The sequence below is a fragment of the Nylanderia fulva genome, unplaced genomic scaffold (assembly GCF_048542155.1).
Source record: "Nylanderia fulva isolate GAGA-0341 unplaced genomic scaffold, ASM4854215v1 Scaffold20, whole genome shotgun sequence".
Classification (NCBI taxonomy): Eukaryota; Metazoa; Arthropoda; class Insecta; order Hymenoptera; family Formicidae; genus Nylanderia; species Nylanderia fulva.
Window position 1 is genome coordinate 1082848 of NW_028190264.1, and position 16149 is coordinate 1098996.

At 38.9% G+C, this 16149-nt stretch overlaps 1 protein-coding gene across 1 annotated transcript in view; it reads left to right on the plus strand.

Moving 5' to 3' along the window:
* The window catches only part of LOC114944217 (uncharacterized), a 70155-nt gene that overhangs the window by 31591 nt on the left and 22415 nt on the right, over positions 1 to 16149 (plus strand). The window contains 2 exon segments of the mRNA XM_029320021.2: positions 6731 to 7182; positions 9742 to 15127. Of these exon segments, the coding sequence (XP_029175854.2) occupies positions 6731 to 7182; positions 9742 to 15127 (5838 nt within the window).

The following is a 16149-nucleotide window of genomic DNA, read 5'->3' on the forward strand; positions in this document are numbered from 1 at the left end:
GTTTTTTATTGGAAAGATTTAGCTTCCTTGAAGATTGAATTTTGAAGTATTAAAATATTATATTCAATTTTTAAAAGTGACATAATAAATTGTTAGAAGACATTCTCAAGTATATTCATAAATTTTTCTTTCTTCCAATAATTTCTGATGTTGCAAAAAATTTTTTAAATCTGTCATGACCCATAATAAATATCATTTTGATTTTCTTTATTTCTCTTTGTCACTTAATTTATCTGTCAATTATAAAAAGCATCTGAAATTAAAATTGTCCTTGTCATGCAATGTAAATTAATCTTTTTTTTTATTAATTTATAATTGCACGACCAAATTATAACAACTACTAGGGATTCGTCATCATCGATTACCTATAGTAATATTTTTAGCTTTGATTAACGATTAACATGATTAATCAGTATCAAAGTCGAAATTTACTCGATTAATTAAACTCGAAAATTTTTTAATTACACTAACCAAACCTAAAATTTTTGAAATTCATTTATCTGACAGATGACAACTTTGAAAAAAAAGTTACTGTCAAAAGTGAACTGTATTTTTAAGAGCACGTAAAAAATAAAGAATTGTAATAAAGAGACCTTTTTTCTGTGTGCAATTTAATAACTTTCGACTTTACTGATTAATCGAATAATCACATAATATTTTTTCCAATACATAATTTTAATTAAATAGCCAAGTATTAATTTATTCCTAATTTTTTACCGATTACTGTGTTTTCGTTCGGACTTTTTAAACACGTCTTGCCTCGTTCGAGCGGTGAATCTGTCAAAATTTTTGTAGTAAAAAAATTGAAATGGGATTACATAAAGAAAAGGGTCGTTAAAGAGACAGATCACCCAGTATAGCGCGATGCACTATAGCGCCCAGGTACTATAGACACCGTAGTAAGGTAGTGACCGACGCCGCGCGCACAGGGAGACTCAGGTGTGCCCCCTCGACGTAGACGCTCTCAGTTTAGCGGCGGTAGCCCACGCGAATCGCTCACTTTGCCTTCTTCGCCTTGGTGCGGCGACCGTCTTTATTCCGCGAACGCAGGAAACGAGTCGAGGTAAACCCAATTTTTCCCATTTTTTTGATGTTTCAAAGTGACAGTTCGAATCCTCTCGCGAATCGCCTCTAAGGGAAATATTTTTAAATAATTATACGGCAAACGAGATATGAAAAATTGAGAAGATACATATATTTTTTTTGTTAAAGTGTATAAGTGAATTTTTTTATGTCAGAGAAAATTATTTTATTTTTTTGACGTTTCAAAGTGACAGTTGAGCGCATTTCGAATCCTCTCGTGAATCGCATGTAAGGGAAATATTTTTAAATAATTATACGGCAAACGAGATATGAAAAATTGAGAAGATACATTATTTTTTTTGTTAAAGTGTATAAGTGAATTTTTTTATGTCGGAGAAAATTATTTTATTTTTTTGACGTTTCAAAGTGACAGTTGAGCGCATTTCGAATTCTCTCGTGAATCGCCTGTAAGGAGAATATTTTTAAATAATTATACGGCAAACGAGATATGAAAAATTGAGAAGATACATTATTTTTTTTTGTTAAAGTGTATAAGAGTGAATTTTTTTATGTCAGAGAAAATTATTTTATTTTTTTGACGTTTCAAAGTGACAGTTGAGCGCATTTCGAATCCTCTCGTGAATCGCCTGTAAGGGGAATATTTTTAAGTAATTATACGGCAAACGAGATATGAAAAATTGAGAAGATATACATACATTTTTTTGTTAATGTGTATAAGTGAATTTTTTTATGTCAGAGAAAATTATTTTATTTTTTTGACGTTTCAAAGTGACAGTTGAGCGCATTTCGAATCCTCTCGTGAATCGCCTGTAAGAGGAATATTTTTAAATAATTATACGGCAAACGAGATATGAAAAATTGAGAAGATATATATATTTTTTTAATAACGTATAAGTGAATTTTTTTATATGTCGGAGAAAATTATTTCAAAAAGAGTGCAATTTTCTCATGCAATGTGCATATTTTGTTCTGAAATAAGAACGTCGCCAAAAAGCTTTTTGTGATCAAAGCACCCCTTGGTCTCTTCGGAATAATATATTAACATACGTGTCTTCGTGATAAATAAGCCTTTTCTTGAAAAATTCTCTCTCTTGTGTTTTAAATTTTTTCAGTTTCTTTGTGAAAAATATTTCAGAAAAATTGTTGAAGTATAAAAATTTGTGATCGTGCAGTTATTTTTGGATATTATATGTATCTTCTTACGATAACAACCATCGACATGTCAAGGACAGAAGTAAAAAGGCTGATGTTGGTGAAAATCTGAGGTAAAATTTACAACGAGTTTTTGTATTGTTGTTCGTTTTATTTCGGGACATTGACAGATAACATAAGATAATGTCAGACATCGACGTGACATTTTGCGAAGCTTTCGCGAAAATTCAAGGACTTTTTCTGTGATGTGTTTGACGTCGATCTGTTTATTGCAAGAAGCATTATTGCTTGGAAATTTTGCGACAAATTTTTTTCTGCATAAATTTAAATCTGACGCTGTGGCAAATTAGTTTCATATACAATATATTCCTGATTTTATTTTTTTTCGAATCTTTTGATTTGAGTGAGTTAATTTGATTTTCTTAGTTTTTAAAATATTAAATATTAAAAAAAAAACAGAGATAAAATTATTTATTCAACTCATCTGTATTTTTGTATATTTAAAGAGCCTTCATGGTTTAAAATCTCAAGTGTTTTAAGCAATGAATTAAATATACACTTTCTATCACAACGTTTATGAATTAAATGAGATAAATTGAAGGGATTCATGAATAAAATATAAATTTTAAAATAATCTTCATATTCAAGTTATGAGGAAAAATATAAATATAAACGTATTTCATGCAAAAGAAAGCGTGCACAAGTCGCTTAAATGTATACAATATTAAATTAAAAGGTACATGTAAGACATTAATTATTTGATACTTTCTTTTTAAGAGAGCACATGCTTATTCACAAAAATATCCGTAACCAATCAAATATAGATAGCGACAAATATAATTGCACAGACTTCAGATAATTCTGAAAAAAATTATGAATTTACCTCATTCTCAAATCTCTCGATTCTTATCGGATTAAGCCCCAGATTCGCGACTTCCGTTATTTCGCATTTCAAATGCGTTCTATTCAGCCAATCCCTCTTTCTTCCGGTCCATCTCTCCTTCCTCTTTCCTTCCTCTTGTCGCTTTCTCTCGCAATCTCTTTTTCGAGCGGATCATTCATGAGAATAATCAAAAAGCGGTCCGCAGGATTTTTTCCAGAGAGGAGCATTATTAAATTTTTTTGTTATTTCTTAATTTTTTAAAATTAATTATTTAATTATTTTTTAAATTAATTCTTAATTTTATTTCATTATTTTTAAAATAAATGTTTAATTTTATTTAATTATTTTTTAAATTAATTCTTAATTTTATTTCATTATTTTTCAAATAAATTTTTAATTTTATTTAATTATTTTTTAAATTAATTCTTAATTTTCTTTTATTATTTTTCAAATAAATTTCTAATTTTATTTAATTATTTTTTAAATTAATTCTTAATTTTTATTTTTTTGTATTTAATATGCAAATAAATTCCAGTGTTTATTCTAAAGGAGAGCAAATGCTTAATTTTTTCCGTGCAAGAAGGCCTGGTTAGTGATAACGGGGAAAGGGGAAACAGACACACGCGGACAGAGACGACGGGCCGCCCTCGTGCCATTGACCAGGTAATTCAGCGGCGCGTAAAAAGCGGGCATAAAAGCGCGCCAACGGAGCGGGTTTCCCCGATTCTGTGCCCTCTCCCATGCTCCTTTACATGCCGCCATTCACGACGAGCCGCCTCGCGACACCTGACCGTGTCCCGTTTCTTTCTTATCTCTCCTATCAGCGCAAGAAGCACCTTGCTGCATAAACGAGCTCTGAAAACGAGAATTTAATCATAACAGCGAGGAAAAATCGCGAGATCTCTCGAAAGGATCAGCTGATCGTTCGAGGAAAAATTTAAATAATTAATTAATTAATTAATCATGGAATTAAATATAATTAAAAAGTTAATAAAATAGAAAATCTGTTTTATATATATAGAAGAAATATAAAGAGAGATAGAATAAGAAATAGATGGGGTGAGAATAATAGATTAGAGAATATATGATAATAATATATATGGTTATATATAATATATATATATAGATATATATATATATATATAGATATGGATATTATATATATATATATTATATATATATTATATACATAATATTATAATAAAATATAAAATATAAAAATTAATTAAAAAATCATAAATTAATATAATATTAATTTCGATATTTGATCCCAGCGTAAAATCCTTATATAGGGGCGAAGAAATGAAAGATTTATCTCTTTTATCGAGAAAATGTAAAAGAACGGATTTTTTAAATAAATATTTTTGCAAGGATCTCTCGCGAATTTTTATGAAAAAAAATGCTACGATTGTTTCGTATTCCGTTTGTTGTTTGAGGCAGTCGGAATCGCTCTTGCGCGAAGTATGTATGTGATTCATCTACGCGCGCATAATTGCATACAGTAGAAAAGACACGAGGAGAGGCAGACATACACACAGAATCTCAAGATCTCAAGACGAAGCAACGTGACCAGGCAGAGATTTAAACGCCACGCCGTTCCGCCAGCGCAATATATATATAAAATTGCATTGTTTCGGAGCGCACAATAGATATAAATTCAATCCTCCTACGTACCAGTAACGCATATGTATGCGTATGTCGAAGTAACAAAGTACAAAAGTCTCGCGCTCGTGCATGATGCATTATTACGTCGTTCATTATCATACTACTTTCGTATCATTACTATATTAGCATACGATATATGTATAATGTAAGGTTTTTGACCTCTTTAAAAAACGCATTACATCGCCTTTTTTATTAAAATAAGCAGAGAATTGAAAAAAAAAAAACATTTCGCTTTGTAAATTAAATATTTGACATTTATATAGCATTACTGCATCTTTCAATAACGTCATAATTTAATACAAATAAAATTGAATTAAATTTTGATAAGTGTAATAGATACCTTTAATATATATAATATGTATATATAATTATGTATATATATATATATATAATTTATTAATAAATTTATTAATATATTTTATTATTTAATAATAAATATATTTATTAATAAATATATTTATAAATATATTAATTATAAGTATATTTATTAATAAATATATTTATTATTAAAAATTTACTTATTAAATCAATAAATAAATATTTATTTATTGCTAACAAATTTTAAGCAGAATAATGCTTTAATCATCAGTTTTTTGGCAATTAACTAATGTAATTGATTTTAGAAAATTAATGAATCAGCGCGCAGTCGTATCATGAATTTGTAATCATCAGAATTTGGAATTCACCACCAGTTCGTTAGCATCGTAAGCAAAATTTACATGGTCGTAACATTCAGAAGTTAGAGTTCCTCGAGTTGGGAGAAAACATTAGCGCACAGTTTTGCGCATGTTCCCTTCTAATTGCATCGTAATTTGTTCGCCGCTTCTTGCTTATAAATGAGACTCCGCAGAGGATGCTCTCTCTGTTAAAGTGCAGTCGCATTCTCAGCCCGGAGGTATCGCTATGACGTTTCTCTTCATTAGATTGCTATGCATTATTTTTGCATTTTTTTTAACTTTTTTTGCGAATCCACATAATAAGTTTATGTGCATTTTTAAAACAATTTTTTGATCTCGACATATGCATATTTTTCTTTAACAACTTTGGACTCTTTCTATTTTATTGGCATTTTTATTAAATACAAGAGCTGAAGAATTGTTATATTTTTTGCATTTTCCTGACCTTTTCTTGCAAATTCACATAATAAGCTTATGTGCATTTTTTAAACAATTTTTTGATCTCGACATATGCATATTTTTCTTTAACAACTTTGGACTCTTTCTATTTTATTGGCATTTTTATTAAATACAAGAGCTGAAGAATTGTTATATTTTTTGCATTTTCCTGGCCTTTTCTTGCGAATCCACATAATAAGCTTATGTGCATTTTTAAAACAATTTTTTGATCTCGATGACATATGTATATTTTTCTTAACAACTTTGGACTCTCTCTCTCTCTCTATTTTATTGGCATTTTTATTAAATACAAGAGCTGAAGAATTGTTATATTTTTTGCATTTTCCTGATCTTTTTTTGCGAATCCACATAATAAGCTTATGTGCATTTTTAAAACAATTTTTTGATCTCGATGACATATGCATATTTTTCTTTAACAACTTTGGACTCTCTCTCTCTCTATTTTATTGGCACTTTTATTAAATACAAGAGCTGAAGAATTGTTATATTTTTTGCATTTTCCTGATGTTTTTTTGCGAATCCACATAATAAACTTAAGTGTATTTTTAAAACAATGTTTGATCCCGACATATGTATATTTTTCTCCAACAACTGTGGACTCTCTCTATTTTATTGGCATTTTTGATGAATTACAAGAGCCGAAGAATTGTATTATTTTGAAGCTATAAATTCCTGGTGCTAAATCGATGAAACCGATAAGCGGCTACCAGCATGTTAATAAATAGAACTTATCAGAGGACCCCGTCTTTTATCTCTCCGTCTCTACGATCTTATCGCTTTATCTCTGAATCAGCCCGACATAGAAACAACAAGCTAAGAATTAACGAATTGTTCACGATTGTCGCAAAAGGTTCGCGACGACGCGGAAGGTCGCACGCGAGATCGTCCTGTTGCGCCAGCGAGGACCTGCAGAGCCTGCAGACGTTGAACCTGATCGGCCGCGGAGGTCGACAGCGCAGTCCCAATCCGCTCGGTCCGGAGCAGGCAGCATCCGCGGTCGACTACAGGAGGCTCGTGTTCATCAGCTCGGACTCGTCGTCCGGTCGAGAGGAGGACGACGCCGACAGCAGCTGCTCGAGCTCGTCCTACCTGAACGGGCTGCCGCGCAACGGCGGCCATCATCATCATCATCATCATCATCATCATCACGCGCAGTCGCTCGAGGACTGCGACTGGGACTACTTCGAGAGCGGTTCTCTGCCGCTGCCGACGACGCCGACCGTCACCGTCCCAGCGGACGTCATCAACGTCGGCCAGGACGTCTGGAGTTGCTGTCCGGGACGTGGCTCCGCCGCCTGCCAGGTGAGTGTAATTTTTTTTTAATTATAAATATATATATATATTTTTTTTAAATTATTAAATATATATTATAAGCAGTGTTTATTGTGATTTAAATAAAATTATAGATCATCTAGATGAAATTTTGCATCATCTTATCTTTATGTAAATAATAAAAATACACATATGTTTTATCCATAGCTGCATCTTAGAAAAAAGTGTTATCTTTATTAAATTTTCTAGAATAATGTTCAGATAATTTGGTTTAGTCATAGCACATAAAGATACTTAGGTAATAAAGTTTAAGCAGTAAGCGATAATAATTTATAAATAAAAATATGAATATATTTTTATATTCCTTTTATAATTTATATTTTTTTATAATTGTGTTTACATGAACAGTGTTAAAAATATAATATTATCTGGAGATTTTCTAGATGAATTGTCATATATAATTTTTCTATTTTATATAGATATATTTAAAACAATTATTTACATATATTTTTATTTCATCTTTATCTAGCTAATTTTAAAATCATCTAAGCACAACACTGTTTATAATAAATTTTTATTTGATTGATAAGTGAGATTTTATTTGACTAATTTAAAATTTATTTTTAATGAAATAAATTTAAAAATGTAAATTTTTGCTGCATCTATTTGCGAAAAAATTTTATAATATTATAAATTTTATAAATATATAAATACGTGTATGATATGCTTGAAAAAGTTAAAATATTCAATTGATACAGAAATTGAGGCATATTTTTATTTATTCGAATATAAAATTAAAAATCCAATTTCAAATCGTAATCTTTCGATATAGTATTTTTTCTCAGCTAAAAAAATTTATTGAAATTTTAAATATTTATTGCGTGCAGATTCTGCACAATAATATATGTATTTATTTATATTGGACATATGATTTATAATTTCTATTAGCGTTTTGCACATAGTCTCTCCTATCTTCAATTATTTGAACTGATTAAATGTCACTTGACTGATAATTTTATTCGATTGATTTTCTAATAAAAATAAATTTCAAAAAATAAATATTCGCGAAACAGTTTTATAAATAAATCGAGGAGAAGGATATTACAATGCGATGAAAAGAATTTTCATGGATATGAACACAATTTATGTGACCGCGACTGAGTGCCGCTGTGCATCCGTTTGACAAATACATTGCTACAACTAAATTAATCATTCACGTTCTACTAGCGAAGAGAGTCGCACATGGCAGCTATGCGGAATTCACGGTCACACTTTGTCGATAAACTGTGCTCTGCAGTCTCTCTTCGTATATCGAATGACGCCTCATGCTGATTATGTTGATCGATAAGCGCAAAGCTGACAAATTGTCATCACTTTTAAATTGCTGACCCATTTCTGTGTTGACAGCTTGTACAAGTAGAACAATTTTAGTGGGAAACAAAAGATTTTAATTTTAGATTTACAAATTGCACTGTATTTCAATAATGTTGAAATGTCACATAAATGAGCCTTTATGAGAAATGTCAAACGCGAGAAATTAAATGCAGCTTTTTTCATACATACTTCTTTATCGCCGACACAATTTGTAATAATAGAAGAAGCTCAATAGAAAATACATGATTTTTATTTTACATATTAATAAATTTTTAAATGGTAAGTACTTATTCTAATAATGTCAAAATGGTGTTACAAATGTCTTTACGAGAAATGTCAAATGCGAGAGATTAAATACAGCTTATTTATTGTTTAATGAATACATGATATATATGTTTTATCAGCACAATTTATCACATTTGCATCGTTTAAAAATTTTTCTCTACGTTTAATTAAAAATAAAAATTAATTTATTATTTATTTAATAAGAGAAAAATAAAATGTATGAAAAATACATAAAGATAATATAAAAAATAAGAAATTAGAAAATAATTAGAATTAGAGAGAATTTTCTCTTTTAGAATTTACCCTGAAATCATAAATGGCAAATATTAATCAGAGAAACTCTTACAAAATTCTTCGAATATCATTTTGTCCCATGATTTTCAGGGTAAATTCTAATAAGAGAAAATTCTCACCGTGTATGGAAGCAACCGAGTCTAAAGTTCTTTAGTATAATCATCTAATCATCAAACTTATCAGATTAATCAATTGGAACGAAATCATCTTAAAATGTAAATATACAAGATCAGAACAATAAAACAGTTTTGTTTTTCTAAAATTGAACATTATAATAGCTAGATCTAAATATTTTTTATTGTGGTAAATATTAATCAGAGAAACTCTTATAAAATTCTTCCAACACCATATTATCCCACGATTATACATTCGTTCAGGGTAAATTTTAAGAGAAAATTCTCTCAATGTAATAATAATAATTCATATATTAATAATAAATAATTTTATTTTTTTATATTAAAATTACTATTTATCTCGATAAATTTATCAATAAATAAAATAAATAAATTTATTAATATAAATAAAATAAATGAGAGAAACGCAAGTTCTCACGTACAAAAATACATGGCTAAAATTGAAAAAAAAAATAAAAAAGAGCTATCCGAGATATACAGAGATCATCCTCGTTCTATCCAGGCTTGTGGCGGCTCCCGAAGCGCGAACGTGCTCCCGGTGCCGGTGCCGATCCCGGTCCCGGTCCCGTATCCCGTGCCGGTACCGGCCGCCCTGTGGACCGGCGACTTCGCGGCGGCCGCGTCATCGATGATAAGCCGCGGCGAGTCGAGCCACGCCGAGTCGGGAACCCTGAGGTTACGCGGCGACCCGGCTGCACCCTGGTTCGCCTGGCACCCTCGTTTCAACCAGCCGTTACATGGCGCGCGTCTGGACCCTCGGCTCGCCGGCACCTTCGACCCGACGACCTGCACCTTCCATCCACCGGAGCAGATGATGACCCCAAGGCTGTACGGGCCGATAACCGAGACGTCGGCGAACCCTGAAGCTTCCCAGGACGTGAGAGACGAAGCGAAAATCGTGTCGAGGACCGAGGAGGTCCTCAGGAAAGAGGAGAAGAATAAATCCGATTGTTCCATCGTGAAGAGTAGATTGGAAGAGGCGAAGAGCTTGAAAGAGGAATGCAAAAGGGATGACGAGGAGGTTGAAGAAGGCAACGAGGAGGCAGCCTGCGAGGACTCCTTGTCGTCGTCCTTCGAGAGAAGCGGGATGTATCAGCATTCGCGAGAGGACTCGGGCAGCTCGTCCGGAAGATCGTCGGCTGACAGCAGCGACCTTGAAGAGGACTCGAGCTCGCCGCACAGGTTCTCCAAGGTGTTTGTGGTGAACGACGATTCGCTCACCAGCGACAACGACATCGAGGATAACGCGGAGGACGATTCGGATTTCGCGGCCGAAGGCGGCGTGACCTTGAAACGCGTCAGCGCGATTCCCGAACAGGAGCCGGTGGTGCTGCAACACGTGAGGCTGCTAAGCGAGGACGTTCTCGTGGACGGTAAATCGGAAGTGAGCGAGAATGAATTGAGAGAGTCCAGGAGGCTGGATGAATCTGTCGCTGATTTGGCGAACAAGCGGAAAAATCGTAGCAAGAAGAACGGTACTGATAACAGCGATAAGCAACTTCCTCTCCTACTACAGCGTCGATCGATCCCTGAGGAAATGTATTTAGCCGACGATAACGAATGCTCCGATAATCGAATCGAATTGAAGTCCATCAGAATGCTCGATCCCGACAGTATCGATTCACCTGTAAACATCTCGAAGACAGACACGGGACCGATCGAGTCAAGGTCATCCGACAGCGACGTCTGGGATCCGACTATCGTTCCGGATTCCCTCGAAATCTCCGGAGTTTCCTCCGAAATGTCAGTTCTCGAGGAATCGAGGAATCGTCAAGAAAAATCTCGAGCTTACGACGTCGAACAGATTGCGAGATTGATCGCAACGAACGATTGCGCGAGACTGGGAGATAAGAAGCTACGTTTATCGGAGGCGAATTGTTCGAACGGCGACGTCATTATCGACACGTCGAACGACAGCTGCACCAGCAACGAGATCAGCAGCGACGAGCTTCACGAGTACGAGGTGACCCAGGTCGAATCCTTCTTCAACTACAGCAACGGCAAGTTATTCGATCATCAAATCGACCAAGAAAATAGCTCGCGTCTTCCCAGTAATCGCGATGGCAAAGGAAGCCCGACGATGCTGAAGAGTGGCGCGAAACGGAGCGTTCAGTTCGAGAAGTCGATCGACGAGCGAGTTTCGAGCGACTCGATAAAGACAACGATCGATAAGGATGATGGCGATGCTGAGGAGAATGCTGAAGACAATGCTGAAGACGATGCTGAAGACGACGACGACGACGACGACGAGGGTTATCGTTCCGTTACGTGTCGTCGTCAAGATGGCGGGACCAGAGACAACGACCCGACGGAACAGGTAGGAGTCGACGTGGGCGACGCAATAACCAGCAGCAGGATTCAGGAGACGTCGAGGAGCTCGGAGGAACAAGGTGGCGCGGGCGGCAAGATCAACACTGCGCATGACGGCACGGTGAGAGGCGAGATTGTCGTTCAGGTGGGAGGAAATAGTGATGGTAACAGTGATAGCGGTGGTGGTGGTGGTGGTGAGAGCGCCGAGGAAGGAGACGCGACACGGTTTCGCTCAGTCGAGCGACGCCCGTGCACTCGGCAGGAGAATGGATTTCCAGCTGACGTCGGTCCAACGTCGGCGAAGGATCTTGCGAGAGACCCAGCCCAGCACAACAACAGCAATAACATTCACAACGTCAACAACAACAACAGCGGCGGCAACAACAACAACAACAAGTACAGGAGCCTCGTGATGATTACCCAGGAAGCCTCGTACCAGCCGGTGAGCGTCGTCACGTCGGACACTACGACGCTCCTGCAACCATTGGATGAGATCCATTCGGTCGGGAGCCAAGGCGGCCTGGCCAGTTACTTTCAGCTGGCGCTGGAAGCGGCGAGCGAGCCGCAGCCTCAGCGCAAGAACGCTCCGCGAAAGGTGCCTTTGATGGTGAAGAAGCTGGCGGCGGTCGTGGGGCATCAATCGGCGGAGCTCGAGGCGGACAGCGGCTTGAGTGTCGGCAGTGCCAGTGAAAGTGACGACGTGTCCGCGTCGAAGAACGTGCCAAAGTCCTACGGTTGCCGGCAGGAGAGCCAAGATGACGTGTCCAATAAGGATTGTCGCGAGAGTGCGCGAACGCGCGCCTCGTCACAGTCCAGCGATGAGACGTCCAGCGCCGGCGGGGTCATCATCCTCGAGGAGGGTCTGGCCGACGATGACTCCTGGGTGGAGGAGGTGTCCCACGACGAGGACGAGCCGGGCGCGACCACTGCCACGGAGGAGAGCTCGGAGGACGAAGCTAACAATTTTGGGGATCGCGAGGAGGAGCTCAGAGGCTATCGCAGGCAAGCGATCGATTTTACTCTGCACACCATCGTCGAGGAATCCTGCGAGGAAAGTGAGACGGAGCCGAGTTTGACCGCGGGAAGTCCCTCGAAGAAGCCGAGACCGCCTTCCGCGTCGGAGTTGGAGAAGTATTTCTTTTTCGGGTTAGGAGGCGATGGGAATAATTCCAGCATGGGCTCGCGCGAGGTCGACAGCCTGTCAGAGACCTCGTCGATCTACTCCGAGGGTCTGGAATCGCTGGGTCAAGATGAAGCCAACGGTCAGAATCAGGATAGATCGAACACCAGTGACGGTTTCTTGAATTCTTCCAGGTTGGAGAAATATTATTTATCCGAGTTCCTCGGGTTCGATCAGGACAGAAGAGATTCCGACGGTTCCGTGGGCAGCGACTCCGAAGGTAGACCCAGTCCGGAAGCGCAGAGGAGAAAAAAATTGGTACGCGCGAGAGGCACCGGCAGATCTCACAGTTCCTCTTTGGATAATTTGCTGGCGCTCACGCAGACCTCGCAGAACTTGAGCTCGCAAAATTCCCTCCAGGATCTGAGTCTCAATCAGGACGCGCAGGAGACTCAGTCCGAAGGTTCCTCCACGGAGACCGACGGCACCGACGACGGACAAACCGCGGTCTTCGGCACAGACGGTCAGTTCGACACGGTGAAGCGGAAGAAGAAGAAGCCGCGGAATCTGGGAACTCAGAGTCCACGTGTCCCGGATGATCGGAACAAGACGCCGGAACCCAGTAGGGAAATGATGCTGATGAACGAGATCGTGATGGAGAACGACAACGAGGCGATGAACTCCGAGGACTCGGACAGAGCGAAAACTCCGCAGCCGGAATCCATTCTATCCTCGTCTTCCTCGCCGTCTACCCTCACGAATAGCAGTAACACGTTGAACACGGCCTCGTCTTCGCAGATGGACTCTTCGAGGAGCTCGGTTACCGTGAACTCGAGCGACGGGCAGCGATCGAAGCAGCAATCGCGGGACTCGGGCTTCGTCGGCAGCTGCGACGATCTTCTTCAGCATCAGAAGCTACCGGACGAGAGCCAGACCTGCGGGATGGAGCTGGAGCAGGAAGTCGGCAAGGATCGCTTGCTCAACAAGATCTCGGAGCACTCTCAGAACTCGAATCGGAGTTCCGTAGACGAAGGTGGTGCCGCCAACGCGGAGAGAAACGTGGCGAAGCATCCGGTGAACCATGCGAGTCTGCCGCATCTGGCGAACGCTTCGCTGTCGCGCAAGGACAGCTTCAACAACTGGTCCAGCGACGAGGAGACGAATCTCATGATGTCGAAGATGCGGCAGTTCTTCAAGACCATGGTCGCCAATTCGAACGGACAGGCGCCACCGGGTCAGAGCGTCGCGAACTCCAGCGGAGTCTCTCCCGCTCCGAGTCCGCGACTTCCCGGTTACGCTTCGAAGGCGCGTCTCTACGCGCAGAATAATCGCACGAAACCGCCGCAGCTGGTCTACTTCGAGAACGAGCTCACGCGACTGATGAAGACGGTCCCGGGGATACGCGACGAGCAGGTGCGAGAGATTGTGGAGTACCTCAGCTCGGAAGACACGTGGTCGGACTCATATGACAGCTCGGATTACACCAGCTCCGACCTTGAGGGCGCCGCCAGCGGGCGTAGATCGGCTCTGCAGGAGCAGATCTCGCAGAGCTGTCAGCAGATCATCAGCAAGTTCGACACGACATCCGGCGGGACCGGAAGTGGCGGCAACAACGGCGACGTGACGCTCTCGGACAAGGATAAAGGCCCGCGCTCTGGTACCGCGATGCAAAACGCGCCCTGCCTGGGCAGAGACACCGCGTTCGTCTACCAGAAGCTGGTCCAGAGCTTCACGAAGATGGCGGGCGACGGCGTGAGCTCGGACGCCAACTCCACGCCGCACAGCAGCCCGCCGTTGATCGCCAAAGTGATGCACCACATTGGTAGCAGGTTGGTAGCGCTGATGCACGAGGTCTCGGAAGGTGGTCCCGCCGCGCATCATCACTCCACCACCTGGAGACGGTACTCCCAGCATCATCGGACCCCGTCTTCGACGTCCACCACCGAGGACGACGATTCGACCTCCGATTCCGCGAATACACCCTCGTCGGCGCATCTGCAGCTACCCAGGTCCAAGTCCCACGATCCTTTGCTGCTGATCAACAGTCAGCCGGCGGCCTCCGCCGGAATCTGCCAGGAAGGCGAGGAACGAGAGGCCAGTGATTACGAGAGATTTTCCTGGCGAGGTAGTTTCGAGTCGGCCCTGATGGCCGCCGATTCCAGGACGAAATTGAGCCTGTTGGCGTGTTCCGGTGACGTAAGTGCTGGTGGTGCCGGTGGTGGAAGTGCTAGTGCGAGTGCGAGTGCTCTGGCCGCGAAACGACGCAGCGCCGGCGACCTCTTGTTCAACCCGAAGAGCTTCTCCAGGGAGCAGCTGGACAGGGTGAGAAGCTGCGGCTCGATCGGCGGCGGAAGTGGCGGCGGAAATAGCGGAACCGTCGGTGGCTCCGTTGAAGAGAGGATCTGGAGCAACCGGAGGAGATCCTCCGTTCCTGATGCCAATACCAGAGGAGAGTCAGGTGAGCTCATGCGTGACCATCTAGCTACGTGTATTTATATACAGGGTGTCTGATATCGAGTGTCGCGCCGACAGGGTTTGTTGTTATCTAAAGAAAATTATGTCGATGATCATCTAGATAATATTTTTGCGTCATCTCATCTTTATGTAGATAATAAAAATATGTATTATCTATATCTGCATCTTAAAAAAAAGTGAACGATAAAACTTACAATATGTGTTTATATAAGTATACGTTTAAAAATAATATTACCTGAAAGTTATCTAGATGAATCGCCATATAATTTTATCTTTTATGTAGATATATTTGAAACAAAATTATCTTCATTCACAAATTTTTATCACTGCGCACCGAAAATATACAAGATCTCGTTATTTGAAGACGATTTTTCCTCGGTAAAAATGTCGAGGGAGACCATTATTTTTTGCCATCATGTATCTTTATAACTAAATCTGAAATTGAAATTTTATTAAAGTAAACTTTACACTGAAAAAAAAATATTTGTGTGAAATTACATGATGATGCTGGATTTTTTTTTCGACCCAGCAATACTCGTATAGAATATTACAGATTATATGTAATTTCATGTGAAATATATTCTTATATATTTTCAAGATTGAAAATATTCCACTGAACATGGAGTTATACATAGGAAATGTTAGTATATAAAATAATGTTAGAAATAAAATGGAAAAATGCTTATAAAATAAAAAATTCTAATAAAATAAAAATATTAAATTTAAAATTACAAGCAATTTTTGCATAAAAATAATAATTTTTCTATATTTTTACACGAAGATGTATTTTCTTTAAAAAATATGCAAAAAAAAAATACAGTAATAATTAAATAATTTTTCCAGTTCTGAACGAATAAACAATTTTCTTAACATTTATTTCCCGAAGGTTTGCGAAAAACCCTTTATTTTCAATCGCTTTATCGGTGCCTCAACATTTCTGCCGAGGAAAAATCGTCCTTAAATAACAAGATCTACTTGCATACTTTCCGTGTGACATTTTATGTC